At 34.0% G+C, this 19922-nt stretch overlaps 1 protein-coding gene across 1 annotated transcript; it reads left to right on the forward strand.

The window, feature by feature from the left end:
• The first annotated feature begins 6773 nt into the window (after window positions 1–6773).
• LOC146138182 (U3 small nucleolar RNA-associated protein 25 homolog) lies at window positions 6774–15848 on the forward strand. Its single transcript, XM_083393857.1, has 13 exons — window positions 6774–6911; window positions 7486–7569; window positions 8103–8171; window positions 8259–8581; window positions 10094–10252; window positions 10447–10583; window positions 11295–11494; window positions 13122–13231; window positions 14352–14460; window positions 14654–14778; window positions 14868–14999; window positions 15194–15375; window positions 15465–15848. The coding sequence occupies exons 1-13, from the start codon at window positions 6818–6820 to the stop codon at window positions 15712–15714; spliced, it is 1974 nt and encodes a 657-aa protein (XP_083249983.1). The 5' UTR covers window positions 6774–6817; the 3' UTR covers window positions 15715–15848.
• Window positions 15849–19922: the final 4074 nt, after the last annotated feature.

The following is a 19922-nucleotide window of genomic DNA, read 5'->3' on the forward strand; positions in this document are numbered from 1 at the left end:
GATTTACAAAAAGGCTGTTTTTTTAAATAAAAAGGCTGTTTTTTTAAACAACTGTTTTCAGTAAACTTGGGCAACGTGGTTTCAGATCTAGGAGTCCGGCTTTATATTCTTAATTTACTCGATACAAGGTAAATTTAAGGCGGACTTCTCAGAACAGATTGTGGTACAATAATTATTCAAAAATTGTATTTTTGTAACAATAAGGGTGCAGCACAGCCATTGGCTGTTTAGTTTGCTTGTCGGCTGGTAATTCTATTTTGTTTGTCTCGATGGTGCTGTAGCATGTACTGGCATTTAATTGTGAGTGGTAAAAAGAGTTAGGACAAAGCACCATAAGCGAAATGGACGCATTGCTTTTCGCACAAACAAAGCACTACCGGTATACTAAAAAAATATTTGAGCAACTGCCTAATACTGAATGCTGTCGCAGTGTTTTAGTTTCTTGTTTGTGTGATGAGATAGGTGCCGGTAACACAGGACTGTTATTACATACAGAAATTCGTTGGTTATCACGCGATCGAGTACTCCAGCGAGCTTATGAACTGCGAAAAGGAATTATTTTGTTTTTTAACAAACAGAATCATTTGGCTTTGGCTAAACAGCTTGAACCTTCATTGCAAACGTGGCTTAGTTAGCCGACATATTTGATTCGCTGAATTGTTTAAATCAGGGTTTTCCAAACTTTTTGGGGCGTATTTGTGAATCTGTTTTTTTTTTGCGGACAGCAATACAAAGCAAAAAATAAATAAAACCAAATTTTATTTATTTATAAAACTAATAACATCAATGGGACGGATGCGATTGCTTCTTTCTGCATAAATCATAAATTCTCGGAGTTATTTGTTAAAGAGAAACTCGTAGGCCTAAGTCAGAGAGACGGAAAGTCTTTCATAACTTTTGCGTAGGCAAACGGTTGGAATGATCTCAACAAAACTGCAAATTCCAAACAGCGATAAGAGTATATACGTCATAGACGAGAAATACGAGAATTTTTCAACTTTATGACTACAACGAAGGCGCAACAAGTCACATTTACGATACTGGATAGCAAAAGCTTTTAAATTGTGAATAACTGCGGCGATTATTATCTTTGAAAGGGCACGTACTGTACAACGTATATGTGTGACTTTTTAATTTCGTGTCATATCGCCAGAGACCACTTGTGCAGTCGTCGCCGACCACAGTTGAAACCCTGATTAAATTCAATCTTTTCAAGGTTCAGACTTCACAATAATTGCCAAAATTACCGCGTTTTACCAAAAAACATTTCCAAAAATTACCGTGTTTTACCAAAAAAACTATCCTGTGAAAAAGTTATGTAAAGCGAAATGAGTTTTACATGTTTCCAGAATTACAGAAATACATATTCGATATACATGTTTTTGTCCAAAATACCATACATGGACACCTTCAGAAATAAAGAATTAGAAGAGGCCATTTGTGGCCTATGCATTTCGCTCTAATAGATCTCAACATAAGTTGCTGAAATGCAAAAAACAAGCTTATCAGAAACTGTGACAAAACAATGACGTAGTGTGGGGCACGGTTTTAGTTTCTTGAACTTAATAGTTTATCAGCCGAAGAGTGTTCTAATTGACACTTTCGTTCTGACTCCAACTTTAAGGTGCGAATCTAACTCGCGAGCAGCCACAAAACGTTCTGGTGATTAGAATTGTATTAGCTGATAAACGACGCGACCAGTTTCAAACAATCAACGCTGTAAACAGCACAAGACGATAGGTAAGAAGAGTTTTGTGGGCCCAGTTAAGAGTACTAGTGCAGGGCTAAACTTAGTTTAGTTTAAAGACTGAGACTGGTTTCTGCTATGATTTGAATCCGAGTTCGTTTATTAAAGGTTGATTGAAGGTTGCGTGTTCTAACAGTTTAGCCACAGCAAGGTATTAAACGGATCTGAGTTTATTGAGAACATCAGAACGGCAATCAACTTACAGGAATAGCTTAAAGTCCATGGTACAGTACTAACACAGTACAGCATAATAAAGTCTGTCCGTTAAATAATTTCAGTTGGTTAAGTGGTCCAGATCAGTTCCAGTTACGATTTACTGAATAAGTCAAGATCCCCTCTCGTTAGGCTTTAGTACACATCGCCTGGCCATAAAGGCATTTAGCAGAGGCGTGTTAACGGGTAACGTCTCCGTGTTACTTGTTTATAGACACGGTCAAATGTTTATCTGCGTTTGCGTCACGCCATAAAATTGTTTGTGAGAACAAATAATAAGATTACCCCTACACTAGTCAGCCCGTAAGTAACTCTAGTGAGTCCCGAAAGGAACTCGTTCTCAGTCCAATCCCGATCACTTATGAAGCCGAAACGAAAAGTCAATTGAGCTATAACACTGGGGTGCGATAAGCATTGCTTAGACGTAGAATGCGTATAACAAACAAATCTGCAACGTCGGAGTATTTGCAAATAACACAGACGCATTCACGTAAAGTGCGAAAGCATTAACCAGCTAACATTACAACGCTACAGTAGCCTATATGTTGAGTTTTCTCTTTAGGATAAAGTTTCACAACCAAGGATATGGTGTTTTCTATTTAATTTTTTACCATCGCTTAACTCAACTGATTCACGGTCCCCATAAAACCGCTTCGCTGACCCTTATGGAACCGCGTGACAGGGATGCGAGCAGTTTTGCACAATTTGCGCAAAAACGTGCAAGCGAAAATGAGAAAAAAAGGTGCACATATATAAAAATTCCTATAAAATGTGCGCACATTTTTGGATAGATATGAGGGTGCAATTTGATCTCTTCTTTCAACTCTTTTCCTCAAGTTCTTCTTCCAATTCTTTCTCCAACTCTCCCTCAAGTTTTTCCCCGACTATTCCTCCAACTCTTTTCACCAAACCAATGTGCCTGACTGCAAACTCGCCACTTCCCCTGTTGTAAATCGGCGACCCCAAGGTAGAACTACAACTGGTCTATGACTCTATAAGTCTATAGGATTTATCCTAGGGTTATTGTAAGGCAGGCCTGCACAATATTTGGCCCGCGATGTGATAATATTTTTCCGTTTATAAATGCAGTATCAACGTAAAACAAACCTTAAACCAGTGTTACTGGAATCAATATTTGTGCAGTTAGTTGTGAGTGATAAGGTTGTGGTAATTTGTCTATTGCAAGTTCATCATGAAGCAACTACAGGAATATACCAGTGGACCCAATCCAACCCAAACTCTATGAATTATTGTTTGTGCGGGCTTATGGGTAAGTGTTTCTCTGAATTCTCTCTATACAGTTGAACCTAGGCCTATCATATGTCCTCTTTTAGGAGGATTTGTCCTCTTTTCTCAAGAAAAATAAATGGTCTTCCGAGGGCGCTCAAAATTGTCCAAATGTCCTCTTTTTTGGCATTTCGAGTTAGTTGCTCATACTTTTAACAAGACTAGGCGACACGTTGTATTTATTTTCAAAAAAATGCTGTAGCCATGAGCAAAAATTGCGCCCGAAAAATCTAAGTTAATATGTATTTTTTTTTTGCAATGATTCTAATGGTTTCGTTGGGTTGTACACCACTCCTACGGCACTGTACAAACTCTGTTTTTGCCAACTTTAACATTAAAGCGGCAAAACTTTTTCGCGCTCCGCGCGAATCTTCTGTTTTATAGCCTATACTTAGCTTAACTTTTTAACGTAAAATCTCTTTGAGTGCCATTGCATGTTATCATATCATTGAAGGTATGACGGCCCTATTTAATTACAATTTTGCTAACTTATAGATAAACGATTAAATTCATCCACCGTTCACAAAATTTTTGCGCTTACATTTTTATTTGCGCTCGACATCGCAGCCTTACAACTGTGGAGTAAATGTCCTCACAATACGTTTGTCAAAATCAGCTGGTGCACGAGCAATTTATTGTGTGTCCAATGCTAAAAACCTCCCGAATTTACAGTTGTATTTAAACTCAATTTTCTTTCGCGCTTCGCGCGACCAACGACAAATTTCCTATTTTCAAGTTGTCTCACTGATATTTAATTAAAAGTCGAATTGCTTTTCGTGGAGAAGGGGGTGTAAAGCATAGGAAAATTACCAAGGGGGGCGCGGCTGAAAAAAGGTGAAGAACCACTGGTCTATAGCATACAGGTGTTTTTTCATTTTTCTATATTATTTATACATTCTAATGCTGAAGAGGAAAACTCTGTTTACTGATGAGCTACGCCAGAAGTATCCTTGTTTCAGAAAAGGACGTCGTAATTTCGAGCCTGAATAAAATACTTGTGGATATGGCACGTTTTTCTCAAACGTAACAATTCTACTTTCGTTTTACTTACAGGCACGAAAATGTCCTCTTTTTGGGTCCTGAAAATATGGTAGCCCTAGTTGAACGGGAATACAAGACTAACAAACTTCGATAATGTCGCACTGTCGGTGCAGCACCGATAATACTATAATACATTTTTCGTTTTATTTTTGGCATTTTTTAATTAGGTTATACCCTTTCTGTCTGTTAAACATAAAGGTGCATACATTTTCTCGTCCTAATAAATTTTACTCTTTGAAGTATCTGAAAGTAACAAAGCATCATACAAAGCACTAAACATTTATTAATCTGTAAGGATATTTTGCTATTTACTTTTTTTGCTAATGTATCAATGATATGCCCATTCTTAATTAAAAAAAACGCCCACTCGCCGGCACCCGCGACCCCATCTGCATACTTGCTCGTTCTGTTATTGAAACATTAAAAGCGTGTCGCCAATAACAAAGTTTTGATTGGACACCTTTGTGAAGTTTTGTGGGAAAGAGCCGTGTAGAAGAGCGAGTGATAGCGCTCACAATTACGAGAAAAGAGAAAGAGAAAAAATTAACTTCGTGTTCACATATGTGGGAAATTACCGGACCGCTACATGATCCCTTCCCATAAGTGAATCTTGCAAAAACGAACAGGGTGGATAACACGACTAGAAAACATAATTACACTTACGAAGTGGTGTAGAAACGTTTGTCTTTGCCAGGTGTCAAACGGAATCTTGCAAAGCTGGTAAATGCTGTTCGGGGCTGTCAAGCCTGGATGAAAAAATCACCTGGAACAGACAAGGTGTAACCATATATGAGTGGTGGATTCCAAAATTGCGCTTAGGTGTCGTTGTTGACGAGCAGACCAACGTTAGGAAACTTTAGCATTTACAAAGCTTTTTGCCCCTATTGTCACGCATCATTGATTTCAAATAAAAATCAGTCGTCCCATGTGCGAGACTCTGAGTGCAGTCCAGTGCACGACTATAGTAATATGTTGTTAAATGTTTTAATATACTCTACTCGGCTGGCGACTACCGTAGTTTTCGCCAGCGTTAGGTTTTTTCCCCTAGATCTAGAAATTTGTGTAGATTTCCTTTTTTTCTAATTAATAAATGTTTCACAACAGGACACGTGTAACTTTTTATTTTGCAATTTTTTGTGTTGCTTTGTTCTGCAAAAATCAAAGAGCGCTGTATTTTCTTCATGTTTATCAGTTATATTGCTGAGATAAAGATATTGCTCTTCAAACTACAGTGACAATATTTTTTTGCTAGCAAAAATTAGGGCGCTCTTTCACTTATGTATGTGAAAATTAATAAAAAAAAAACTTTCTTAAATGCCGCATACCACAACGCATATTGTTTGGGTTAGGGTGCGGGTTAGCGTTTGGTTGAGGGTGGGTCAAGTTATATTAATAATAAACAAATATTACTTGACTCACCCAAACGCTAACCCGCACCTTAACCTAAACAATATGCGTTGTGGTATGCGGTATTATTTTGTTTTGTTTTTTGCACAACTTTTCACGTACATAAGTGAAAGAGCGCCACTAAAAACGTTTAGTTAAAGATAAAAAAGCCAATTAAAAACGTTTAGTTAAAGAGAAATTGCATGTTTGGATGATGAAAATTTTAAACAATAGCTCAGAAGAAGCAACAATTTTTTAGGTGTGCTATCAAGTGTTTTTGCACATCCGACGTTTGGAAATATAGCACAACTCAATCTTTCTTGGAATTTAGTGTGCAAGTTACTAATTCAAGTGTGTACACAAATTCCTTTCCAGAGAATATAGTTTACATTAGAAAAGGTGACAATCAAGATATTCTCAAAATACAATGAATTTGGGGCAATCTAGGTTTTTCTATAGTTTTTTCTTGCAACCCTGCCGTAGTAATGGCATGCTATAATTGGTATAACCAAAGTATCTTGTATAGAAATATTTTGTACTGCCTTTTAAATAATTGAAAAGTTTGCAGAGGCATACCTTAAAGTCTGTTGTAGGGGTTGGCAACCTGTGGATCCTGTCTAACATTTTGCTATATTAACGAAAAACAAATTTGCCCAACCTTCTAGTCTTGTTTTACTTAATGTTTGCATTTTTGACGGAAATCAAAGTCTAAGGACGCCATGCAAGTAATTAAACTCTTAACAAAGAAAGGTCTATATATATTTTTTTTATATAAATTTATTTTATTGCTTTATACAAATAAATGTGACTTAAAAAAAAAATCCTGTCCAAGATTTAACAAATTGCCTAAAAAACATGCGCATTCCTGGCTGAGGTGCGGCAGGCTAAATTTATAATCTTGTGGATGTGTACCTGCCACAGAATGCAGACTGGTATCCACCCACAAGCTGCATGATTGGTATATACGACACAAGCTATAAGATTGTCACAAACCAGATTATGTGATTTAGCAAGTGCATCTCATTGTAATTTCAACTAAATGTTTTAAGCTAATACACTATTTTTTTATTACTTTTAATAAACTGTATGCATACTGGACAGATTTGCTAGGTTATTTTTGGTGCTTTATGTAGAAAGATAATAATGAAAACACGAACAAGGGCAGGAAAAAAACGCAAACTGGTTGTTAATGAAGCTCCTGCTCAAAATACCAGTACAGTGGAATCTTTGTCAGTAGGTAGTATGACATAATTACTAATTGTTAATTTTTTTTTTTCGGTCGACCAAACAAAAGACAAAAAATGGTGTTTTCTGTTTGATTTTGGTTTTGCATTAGCTTAAGGCGTGTGACCGAATTACATTAAAAACTCCGCCGCTTCCAACAGTTTGACAAAACTATAATATCACTTTACAAAAGGAGGGGGCTGCGAAATGTATTTTTTTAACTAGCCGATTATTCAGAATTTTAACAATTTGTAATTATATTTTTAATACAATAGAAGTATATATGTTAGCAATTTTTTTTGTGAATAATTGCTGTTATGTCACTAAAGTGTATATTATTTTGATTAATCCCCAACAAAATACATGTTTTATAATTAAAAATATTCCAAGGATTCAATATTCTAAAAAGTTCTATTAGATTAGAAACCTACTATTCTGGAACAGCTTGGGATTCTACTTAAATATCCCTAGTGTGACGTAGCTAAGTTGCCAGATTTCTGCCATACTGATTCACAAAATAAAAATAATGAATGTATACCTTGTTTTGTTTGCTGTAATAATACTGGAATTTTGGAATTTTTTTTCAGATAACATCAAACAAAACGATTTAGCAGACACTCCAACATCTGATCAAGATAGTTCTATTGAGTGCTATTTACACCATGTGCCAGGTGTTGCAAGACTGCAAATGCTATTTGATTGACCTAAGATATCTATAATTGATATGTCTATAAATAAAGTTGTTGGTTTGCGCAGTGTTTCTCAACATGTGGTTCCCGACCCAAAATTGAGTCCAGAATTGATTTTGTTAGGTCACAGACTACAGTAGTTTTACATGAATAGACATAGTGAAATTAGTTCTGAGAAAGAATTCTTGTCAATTTGAGAAAATTGTAAAAAAAGCAGAATTATTTGAAAAATGAATTTTAGTCAAATATAAAAACTTAGTTTGAATGAATACTGTCTGATACTTTGCACAATATCCAATATTTTGGACAAAATTATTTTGTTCTGATCCGATAATTATGTCAATAATATCCTAAAACAAAAAAAAATTATGAAGTAAAAGAGTCGAATTTAATTGTATAAATGTGAATCAAGTTTCATTTTTTGGCAAAAAATAGCTAAGATTCTTATATAAATTGGTAATGGATTCTTACCGATACCACAACATCCCTAGTTTAATAAATTCTTTGATGTGCAGATGAAGTTCCTGAAGTTGAGAGTGAGGAGTCATTTACAAAGCATATTATTAGTCCTGATCAAAAATCCGGTAATATTTTAATTAGCATTATAACTAATTAGCTTTTTAACTGTTTGATTTTGGTTAATATACTTTTAGCTCTTCTTTTCTTTGCAGGTTTATCTGAACAATATAAAACAGTCAGCCATTTTTCATGGTCCAAGCTGCATTCATTTCGTTACCTGGCTCGAATAAAAAATTCTTCACCTCCAAAATCTACAGTTGACAAACTTGTAGAAAACCTCAAAAACTTTAAAACTGGTTCAACAAATAACGATGAACTACAAGAGAAATATAATTTGCAATTATTTCTGGTTCAAAATTGGACCAAACTTTGTCGAAATCAATGCAAGAAAATCTTTAATCCTATGCAAAATGAATTATTTGCTTTGCTAACTTCGTATTCCGACCTGCATTTTCCATGCACCAGTTATGTTGAGGTAATTAAACATTACTGCAAGGCTGCTACATGCCTTTTAAACTAATTAAAAAAATCAAAAAAACAATTGTAGCTAGGTTTTTTTGTTTGTTCATCACAGGAAAGGTAATAGTTATGCAAATTTAATAGCAATAATTATACTTTTTAAGCCTTGTTGTGAATCTTCAAAGTATTAAACACCAGGCAATACATCACAGTACCGTGGCCTTATAAAAATATGGTTTCACTACATAACTAGATAAACAATATAAATTATCCCACTTACACAAAATGTGTTTACTTTCTAAGATTTATTTGATGGGCATTCAGGGACTTTAATTTGATACAATTTAATCACGCTTTGTGTAACTCTATAAAAAAAATTTTTATGTAAACAAAATCAATAAGCAAAATGTAAAGTTCTGAATACTTGGTTTTGTGAAAAAAACAAAAAAAGCTAGTCGTGTACCACCAGAAAAACCTTCGCGTATGCGTACCACAGGTTGGGAACCTGCCTTAAAGACATTACAACTTTGACAGGATGATTTTATAATGATTTGTTAGACACAACAGTACAGTGGTTGCCAACCTGGGGTAGGGTGCTCGTCTGCTGGGTTGATATGTACTATTTCTAACAAAAAATTGACAAGTTAAAAACAAACAATTTTAAACTAAAAATTTAGAACTGAATAGTCATGAATAACTTGAGTCTAACAATTGTGTTAATGACATGATTTGGCCTTTTGCAGCAAGTCCTGTTTATCAAGTCACCATCCTTGTTTTTAATCAATGGCCACAGCAGAGATACTGTCTAATATCCTTGTCTTATATAAATCGGAACCGTGGCATCAATGACGACCCGCTTTGGCTCTCTGTAAAACACTATCTAACAAGTTCATACACAAATTAAATATCTGTAATGTTCAACCTTTAACCCCCTTTTTTTTCTTACAAGTCATATAAAATGAGATAATATAACAAATACAAATAATTCCTCTACAAAATATCTTTTTAATCTATATCTAAATCACTCTTGTTTTACACTTAAAAAAATCAATTTTTTTTCTACTGTTAAAATTCCTTTAATGAGTTTATAGGAAGTCAATATTCCATTGTTACCCCATAACCACACAATACATTTTACTTCTTTGAGATAAAAAGTCGCAAAGAGATATTTGCCAGAACTTACGATAATCAAAATAAATAATAATGTTAAAATTAATAAATGTATTGGTATAACTTTAGTTATGTGCATATTTTTGGTAAAAATATTTTTTTGAAATTTTTACCAAATTTTAAAACAATCTATATAGAAATGTGACATTTTTCTAAATTGTGTTTAATTGTAATTTGATTTATTTGTGATAAACCAAAATTAGGAGTTCTCTTAGGTTTTTACAAAAGGATCCACTGCTCTCGTATCAAAAACAGTTCTGTTGGCCTTAAGCTTGATGTTTTTGTCACCTGGATTTATTACATAATTACTTATTCTTGTTAATGTATTTAATTATTAACCTATTTCATGTATATTTAGAAGCTACAAACTATTCAACCACTGTATTGCTTACACATACTGAGACATTTGCTTAGATCACAATCACAAATTCTTAGAAATAATGCAACATTTGCAAATATGGCCACCGAAGAAAAGGAACAATCTTTATTACGCGATCAAGGATTTGTAAAACCAAAGGTCTTTAAAACTCATTATATTTATTATTTCTACTTGTATTATATATTCTTTTACTGTATTGTATTGTAAATTCTTTTTTGTTAGTTGACTACGATAATACTTTTAATTGAAAATTAACTGAAATATAGTTATCAGGTATTTTTCACCAAAATAGTCATTGTGAAAACTAACATGGCAATGCTATGTTGCAATAGGTGCTTATTCTTCTTCCGTTTCGACATCAAGCTTTGCAAGTAATTGATTTTTTACTGTCTCTGCTGCAAAAAAAATCAAGATTTGAAGTTAGTTATAAGCGTAGATTCAAGCAGGAATTCGGTGACACCATGGATAGGTAAGAAACACAATGTATTTTTATTTGGAGGTTTTCCCTTATATAATTCAGTGCTGCTATGGCCAATCTAAAGGTACACCGTTATAATACAAAATTGTACCAGGGTAGTCCCGAAAGTTGTTGCAGGATAGGTTTAAATTGCTTGTTCTATTTATGGATGTTCAAAGTAGAATCCCAAAGTATTTTAGAGTAATTAGGTTTTGAATCTTTACAATGTAAAGTGTAAGCTAACATCCTGGATCTGTCAGGCAACATTGGCCCACAATATGAAACCAATTTCCCACTACAAAATGTAATTGTACCACGCTGTTTTAGACCATAAATGCTGTTATTTAAAGTAATATGCAATTCTCTTATTTTTGTGTCTGAGAGGTCATGTCTACTTGAATTAAAAGTTTGCTAATTTTAATCAAATCATTGCAATTTTTACACTTACTTCCGCAATTCAACTTGATTTAGGCTTCATTTTGCGCACAATCCTAAAAACAACAGCATTCCTGAAAATTTTCATGGCCCCCACTAACTAAAATCCTCGCAGAGTAGCATGCTTATATTTTTGTCTTGACAGATGGTGGTTAATAGTGTTTTTTAAACCCTAGGTTTAAAAATTGTAGTATGTATAATAGCAAACTTGCTGACGGTTAGATATTGTCTTTTATAATTGTTTCCTGCTTCGATGTTCACAATGTAAGTCTCACATTTTTTCATCAGCGCAGACGCAGAGGAAATAAACAAAAAAATGTTAGCGAAGCCCAATGATTATCAAATTCTTTTTGCTGGAAACACAGAGGAACACTTTCAAATAGGAATCCGTATTCTTGGCAGTGGAGTTCGGTTATATGCACCCTTTTATTCATCTGATATTATTGTTGCATCTCCACTAGGTTTAAGAAAAACAATTGGAGAAAAAGGTCTGTTTTTTTAAATGACATTGTTTTAACTTGTTTATTTATATTTGTCAATTACAGTAACACTCCAGTTAAGTTTGCATCAGATTAAGTTCGCATCCCAGTCAAATAAATAATCACAAACACTAGGTCCAACTTTTTTACCAATTTATTGTTATTTACAAGAAATCAAACATATCAAAGAAAAAAAATTGTTTTATTTGCTTTAAATTGACAAAACTTTTAATTTAAAATGATACATGCTGCATGAGGCACATAAAAAAGATTCTCATATTGTCTGGTTCATAGTCTTATTTAACAATAATTGTAATTTGTAAAATTCAGAAGTCGCATGGTGCAACATACCCATAGTATGCATAGCGATTTAGAGCTGAATACTTTACTTTAAAACAAATAAACACATTTTTAAAATGATTAGCAGCTAAGAATAGTATTTACGCAAATAAAGTTAGCAACATTTTTTTGATAAGTAGGCATGGCTTGGTTGTCCCTTTGGTACACGCTGGTGTTTGTGTTCTTACAAACTCAATGTGTGGCAAAAACACACATTAATCCACTTCATGCAACTATTTAATAAACGAATGATTTCCCACGCGACTTGCGAGCTGATAAGTTTGCTCATCCTTGAATAGAATTGGTCTATCACTAAATCATTATTCGATTGCAGTCACTTTTATGTTATACACATTACTATCTGTGCGCATTGCACATTGAGTATTCACAAAACAATAACAGCAATTTTGTGTGTTGGCAATTTCAGTTTTGTTGATTTATGCTTTGTTTTACGTAACAACGAACATAACAGTAACATCCCATATAAGTTCGCACTTTGAACCTGAGCAGATTTTCCATCAAGTCTATTTAAAGTTTTATGATTTGCAGTCATCATTTAGTTCATTTAGTTCTTAGTTCTTACACCTAAAAACACACAGTTATATCGATGTGGTCTCCAAATAAACTTAATACAGAAAATTCCAGGCAAAAATTAAAAAAAAATGACAGCCTTTATGGTAAAATTTGTTAAACATCATGTTTAGTGTAAATACATATTACTAACTTTTTATCTAAAAACAATACCACACTGTAAACACACGCTGTACATTTCACATAACATGTTTAAAACTAAATCAATTGCCTAGACACTAAGCTTAGCTATATCATCAGGAATATATACATGTACAGTTGTTGACCTATAAAATGACACAATCCATGGACAAAAATAAACCCCAAATTAGTAAATAATGCAAAGTTCACTTAATAAGAAATAATATTTTGTTGAACAGCATTTAGAAAAACAGTATTTGCACAACAACAAAAAATAAGTATTTTTGTTTTTAACCAGAACAATGTTGGGCATTACATGAGATGTTTGTTCAAAGTGACTGAATAACCCAAACTAAGTAAATTGAATAGAAATTTAGTTATGGTGTTTTTAGAATCAGTGGAATTGTTTCCGCTGCCCCAAATAAAATGTCCGAACAGACCATGGGATGGCATGGTTATTATTAGTCGTAAAAAAAAATTAAAATTCAAACGTGATTTAACCAAATAATATATAACTAAGAATAACAAAGTGCAAAATGACCAGCAAGAATTTTCCAACAGTATAACATTTTTTGTCGCTTTACAGGTGAATCACACCATGAATATGACTTTTTGTCTTCCATTGAATTAATGATTGTTGATCTTGCTGATGTTTATCTCATGCAAAACTGGGAACACATATTGCATATAAAAAAGGTATCACTTTCTTCATTTTGACAGTTTTATTGTATTTCAATAAAAAAAATATTTTTTCTATTTTACATGATACACTTACGCAGGAGATTTGTAGCTGTAGAGCAAAATTGTTACACAACTGAATATTTTGTGTAGTAATTAGTAATTGTATAAAATAATAGAGTTGATTTTCCTCTTTGTGCCATTGCCAAATGTCTGAACATCAACACATTATCATCCAACAATAAAGTTTAAATCCAAATCATGCTTCGCTTAATTGGGTAATCATAGCGAGACAAGAAATATTTTGATTCACGATTCCCATTTTTTTACTATTCAATTCTAGTTTTATGTGTACAAAGTAATATGCTAAATCAGAAAAGAAACTTTAATTAAGAACTTGAATAACATGCTGTTTCTGAACAGTATTGTTATGTAAAGGTCAAAAAATAAACTTTGGGTTCTGTTAGTGGTGCACATTAATATTCAAAGTTTCTATAACTGTTTACCACACTGCCACACTTTAATAACAATATTTAGATAAAAGAGTATCACAATTAGCAAACTTTTAATTAATGAAATATCACAAAAGAAAGCCATGTGGGAAAGCAGATCACACAATAGGCTCCTTTTGAAAACTAATGCTTTGTGCTTTTGACTGATTGTTGTTTTACGTATTAAAATTCATACTTGTAAATGTTTCTCATGAACCAAATAACAGATCTACAAGAAAATCCTCAATACTTTTTTGGGCAAACATTTGAAAGAACTTGAATAACTAAGAATCTAATTTATTACCACTGCACTACTTCAGCCAATAAAGAAAAAACAAAATAAAGTATATTATTTAACGTCTACGTTGAAATTCACGATTCAATTAGTAAAATAGTCGGCCCCCATAGATCACCCCTGCATCCTGTCAAAATTTTATTTACTTTTTAATTCGACAAAGATCTGAAATTTAAAATAAATCCTAACCCCAAAATATATATTCTACTATTTTAATTTTTCTTTAGTATTTTTCAAGTCCTTGGTAATTGCTAGTGGTTAACTCTCCTAGAAGTGAGAAATGTTATAATAGAGCCTTTTTGCTATATTTGTTTTTTACGATTTAAACTCCATTGTCTTTTAACTCGTTTAGCACATGCATCTACGCCCAAAAGAGTCCCACGGTACAGACTTTTCTCGGGTTTACAATTGGGCCCTGGATGGCAACTCCAAACACTATTGCCAGACTGCTATATTCTCTGGTAAGTGTAAGTTAGAACTTAATTCTCTCAAAGAAACCCAATAATGTATTTTCACTGTGATTTATTTTTTCTGCAAAGCTGAGATATTTATTTGTTTTTTAATGCTTTTTTAATGTATGTAGTGTACAATGATGTGAGTTGAGTGCTGATTTAGGCAAGGTAAAATTCCTAATTTGCCATTGCGTAATTTCAGGAATTTGTCATCCCCAAATATACAGCGTTTTAACTCTGCACAGTTTTAACTACAAAGGTTTAATAATGGTCGATCATCTTCATGAAAAAGCCAGCATTTGTGGAATTCCAGCTCAACTGCCACAGGTTGGTTTAATTCAAAGAAGTGAAAAACATTTTTATGGAGTCGTTGTGATTGTACGTTGTTTGAATGCAGTAATATCTGTTGCACACAGATGTTCCACAAGCTCGCCAATTCAAATCAACTGCGTGAAGTACCAGATGAACGCTTTAACTTTTTCGTTAGCAATCTTATGAAGACCATAAAAACTAACAAATCTTCTCACACAATGATCTTCATTCCACAAGTAATTTTGCATTTGAGATCTTCTGTAACTATTTCCAAACTATTTAATAATCGAATATTTTTGACTACTAATTTACCTGATTATAGTACCACATATTTACGAGAATTTACATACGGTCTTGATGCTTTTTTTTAAATAAATAACTTACTTAAAAACCTGTATATTTGCATTAAATGCATATTACTTAATATTAGTATTACGACTTTGTCCGTGTACGCAATCACATGAGACGCGAAATGAAAGAAGGAAGTGGCCCTAAGTTCTCATTCATTTGTGAATACAGCGATGACAAAACTGTGGGTAAAGCCAGAAGAAACTTTCTCATGGGCCGAACTCCAATTTTGCTTTACACAGAACGTTACCACTTTTACCACAGGTTATTATAATTTGCCTTGTAGTTCGTTGTTTGTTAACAATAGGTTTTAAAAAGGATTACATAATGTTGTTGATTTCTAATTTGGCCAGGCCTTTCTTGCGCGGAATTAGACGCATTGTATTCTACGAGTTGCCTACCTACGCCCACTTCTACAGCGAAATTTGTAACATGATTCATCGCGTCGAGGGTGATACGGACCTTTCCTCGGCGTCTGTCAGTGCTCTGTACTCGAGGTACGACTCTGACAAGCTGGCTGCCGTTGTTGGAAAGGTGCGATGTAACGAATTGATCAAGTCTCAAAAGGAAACGCATATGTTCCTCACGGGAGCTCCGGTATAAGTGCGACATTAAAATTTTATACAAGAAGAAAACGTTTTTCGTGTTCTTTCGTAGTATGAAGAACAAATATTAGCTGGCAAGGCAACAGTTGTTGCAGGAAATATATTTTTTTAAAGGAATATGGTCAAAGGAAATGTCATAATGAGTGGCAGTAGTTAAAATATAACAACTGTTTCTACAGAAAAGCATATTAAAATCATCAAATTAAAAAACCGGGCTGGGAGTAAATAAGGAGCTGAAATATGCGTAAAACAAGGAAAAATACCTGATGTTGACTGGGTTAAGTACTAAGTGTTTAGCAGTACAAATAATGACATGATTCTCTTGTTTACCGCAGGACATCTTCTAACCTTAAATATTCGTATGCAAGTATTATGGCATGCAGAAAAAGCATGTCGCATTTAAACGCCCACTGATAGTATTGTTATACACGGATGCCTTCCGAAAGGCTGTTACTGAAACCCGTTAGCCATATCAGGAGGACTGGTAAGCCAATGTAAAACAGCATTAACCCGGTTACAGTTTCGGAGCTATCAAATAAAAATATCCAACGGCTCCAGCTTCGGCAGTATTTATTTCAAAAAGTTGCTCACCACCGCCTAAATCAGGTTACATTGCCTCACTTTACTTTTTAGTAGCCTATTTTTTTTGCAGCAATTACTTGAAAAATAACGTGATGTTATTTACAGACGGACTAAAAAAACAAACCATTATAAATCAACATAGCTGCACCAAGGACTTAAAATATAAGAAAAAAATAAACAAGAATTATACAAATAAGAATCTAATAGACTCTATTTCGTTTTTGATGTAAATAGCTACAAAGATGTGATGTTCGAACTCATGACCCAGGCCGTTTTGTGGCCGTCGTTCTATTTCGCCTACTCCGATACGCAGACTCATGGTGAGCAGATCGAAAAAACGACCTATAAGCACTGTTGCTTCCTGTACCCTGTTCGTGTGCACAACTTAAAGAATATTGTGGTATTTGTACGCTACCTAGTGTTATAAAGTGATTGACAAGTTTTGGAGGAATGTACGGTACCGCAAATGTTTTAATTTTTTATTGTGCCGCAAACCGAAATGGTAAAAGAACCACTAATATGAACGTATCGCACAAAACGTGTATGATAAAATTTTGCTACGTACGGGCTTTAGCTTTTTTATGGAACTGTAAAGTTCGTGCTGTTTTTAATTGTGTATACTTTCTGGTAAGCTGACGCATAATGGGCTTTTTGACATACGCATTGTGTATAATGACCAGGACATCTATCGCTCAACGATTGGTTTGCTATCGACAACGTTTGAACTGCATAAATTTAACAAAACTTAAACGTAGGCTGCCGTACAAGTTACCTAGCAGTATATCATTTCCTTCAAGTAATATGACTATAGTTATAAAGCTAGTCAATTTAACCAAAAAAATCGTTGCCCCTATAACTCGCTAGACGAAATTATAAACGCAGAAACATAAACCGGGTTTTGGCTAGTTTTACTTAAACCAGAACCTTTCAAAAAAAAGGAGTCGAACCGGAACTTTACTAAATATTTGGAGGTCACTCGAACCTTAACCGAACCGAACCGGTAAAAATATTACAACGCAGAAAGTATTTAGGGCAATTATTATTTTTTTTTATTTATTTGCTTTTGGAACCAGTACAATGTATAAGGAGTCAAAGAATATAATGTACAATGGTTTACCTATTCCTTATCATACTTTTTATGACCTATTTCTCACCATGCTTTTCACTTCAATAGCGCAATTTTAGCGTAAGGTATTTACATTAAACCCGAACCGGAGAACTTTATTAACCTGTTTAAAAATAGCTTTGGTCCAACCGGAACGTTTAAATTACTTCGAAACTAAACCGCAACTAAAATTCTCAAATTGTGTGCCGCGACACACCTCTGTGCCTCGAGAGACTCTTAAGTGTGCCGCGAAACATTGGGTAGAATTAACTTTGTAAAATACATTTTTTGTGGTAGAATTAGGAATAATAGATAAGCAAGTGAGGCTGGATGCGCGCTATAAAATATAGTGATTGTGATATTGCAGTATTAACATATACTATCGTTGACAGGCCTAATGGTGTATTCGAGGCGATGGTAAATAAATAACATTATTGTTGTAGAGGAAGTACTGTATTGTAAAACATACATTTATAGCCTACAATGTACATTCTCTGTGATTAAGCCCTTCTGGCGTCCCTCTATAACAGAGGTCGTGAGTTCGAAGCTCACCCCAGGCTAGTTGTTTTTCTGGCTTTGCCTGCACTACGATCTTGACCAGGCTGTCTGATTTTGGTAAGCCTCTTCGAAGGCATTCTAATTGTGTGTTGTAGGAAGTATATCGCGAATATTCTTCGTTTTTCTTACGGTGCTGCAAACCCAAAAAATTATAATCCACTGACCTAAAGTACAATTTAATTAAATCATATTTTTTAACGTCAAATGATGTACTGATTTGTTATTTCGATTTTTAGCCATAAAAGTTCAGACATACAAACCTGACAGTAAAAGTTTTTATTATAAAACCTAGGAATTTTGATTAATTTTAGTAGGCCTGCACAAAAATCAAAATTAATATTGTGCTGCCAAACATATTGAAGGCCAGTTTTTTGATATTTGGGTTTAAAAGGCCAATCTAGCAAGCCTTAGCACATCCCTTATAGAAACGGTTAACCATGTTTTCAGATTTTTTTTTCAGAGAATGTTTTTACAAAAAAAAGGACAAAACAGAATCAGTGACAAACAGTTCAAATAATAACATATAGTTTAATCTGTCACTTTTTAACAGATTGTTAGCCTAAGAGTAGGGTAATCATAACATTTGTTCCCAAGCCATTCAAAAAGTAATACTGCTAAATAAACGTTTTTTAACGAATCATACTAAAAAAGTCCCAGGTCTTCGAAAAGTAAGCTTCCCTAGGCTACTTACATATAACACACCACAAAAGTTGCAACTTGGTCATCAAAGGAAAAGCAGCGCAGAAAAAGTACAGTTTTGTGAAAAACAAACACACCAACTGGATTAAATTGCTTTGCGAGCCTTATTTTGCCCGGATCTGTTTGACGGCATGCACACTACACAGGGCGGAAAGGTTTGCATAAGCGGGTTAAAACAAAACTGGTATGTCAAGTAAAAATAACGAGCAAATTATAATTTGTTTTAATTCCATTAACCCGCCCGTGTGTTTGTCATTATCTTAAAAACGCTAGCCTAATTTTAAAGACACAACCAACCATTAAGCTACTGCATTTTTGAACGTGCGGTTATTACAACTTCTGCAAAGCAACAACATAAATCAGTAATTCCTAATATGTGTAAAACATTTAACTAAACTGATACATCCACAGGGGCTTCAAAGTTCAGGTTTACAATGCCACGAGTTTGTCTTTCCATTCCAGAGTTGCAGCACATGAATTGGTTACAATCGTTTGAAACGCAAGGAAGTAGACAACTTTGTTGTGTTTTGTCGGTATCCGATACGCCGCTGAAATAACGTGACGTATTGGTTAAAGGGTAAAAGTCACAGTTTTCTTCCAAGAAAATTATTTTCTTTAAAAAATTAGTTGTGTTTACAAAGCAGACGATTAAATCCAACTTTTTTTGCAAAAATGTTTACTGTTTTAAAGCCAATGTTTGTTAAACAAGTAATGTGAAAACGTACTAGATCCAAGTCAAGTCAGTTGGGTAATAACTTAGATCGAAGCAAAAATTTAGTTGAACAAACACCAAGTCGTATACAGGTTAAGGCATTGCATCAATATTAAACTTCCAACTGACTGAACTGATTACATTACGCAAATTCGAGTAAACAAATTCAAGTAAACACCAAAAACGAAACATAAAGCAGGAATGCGTTTTACGTATTATAGCTTGCGAAACCTTGTCAAACTATTGACAATTTAAAAAAAAGTATTTTACCCGCAAGTCCTATAGTTAAATGTCATTTAAAAAACAACTCAAGTGTATTTGAGGCTTATAAGTCATTGCAACACTGCTTCATGCACTACCGGTATATAAATGTTGACAACATTTTTTTTAGTTAACTGATTTTAAATAAAATCAGACTTTACCCAAAAATATGACCAAGTATATTTCGAACAATTATATTAGCCCTAACTGTTTTAACAAAAAACATTTCGTAAAAATACTGAGTAAAGCGCAACGCTTTTATCGCAATCTTAACTATTTTTAACAACCC

This window comes from Ascidiella aspersa, chromosome 7, assembly GCF_963924565.1.
Source record: "Ascidiella aspersa chromosome 7, kaAscAspe10.2, whole genome shotgun sequence".
Taxonomy (NCBI): domain Eukaryota; kingdom Metazoa; phylum Chordata; class Ascidiacea; order Phlebobranchia; family Ascidiidae; genus Ascidiella; species Ascidiella aspersa.

Bases quoted from the DNA above. Each gene is read 5' to 3' on its own strand.
- LOC146138182 (XM_083393857.1), top strand. From the start codon at position 6,818: ATGAAAACACGAACAAGGGCAGGAAAAAAACGCAAACTGGTTGTTAAT. The intron at 10,584-11,294 runs GTAAGAAACACA...TTTTTTCATCAG, and splicing joins TTCGGTGACACCATGGATAG to CGCAGACGCAGAGGAAATAA. The intron at 14,461-14,653 runs GTAAGTGTAAGT...GCGTAATTTCAG, and splicing joins CCAGACTGCTATATTCTCTG to GAATTTGTCATCCCCAAATA.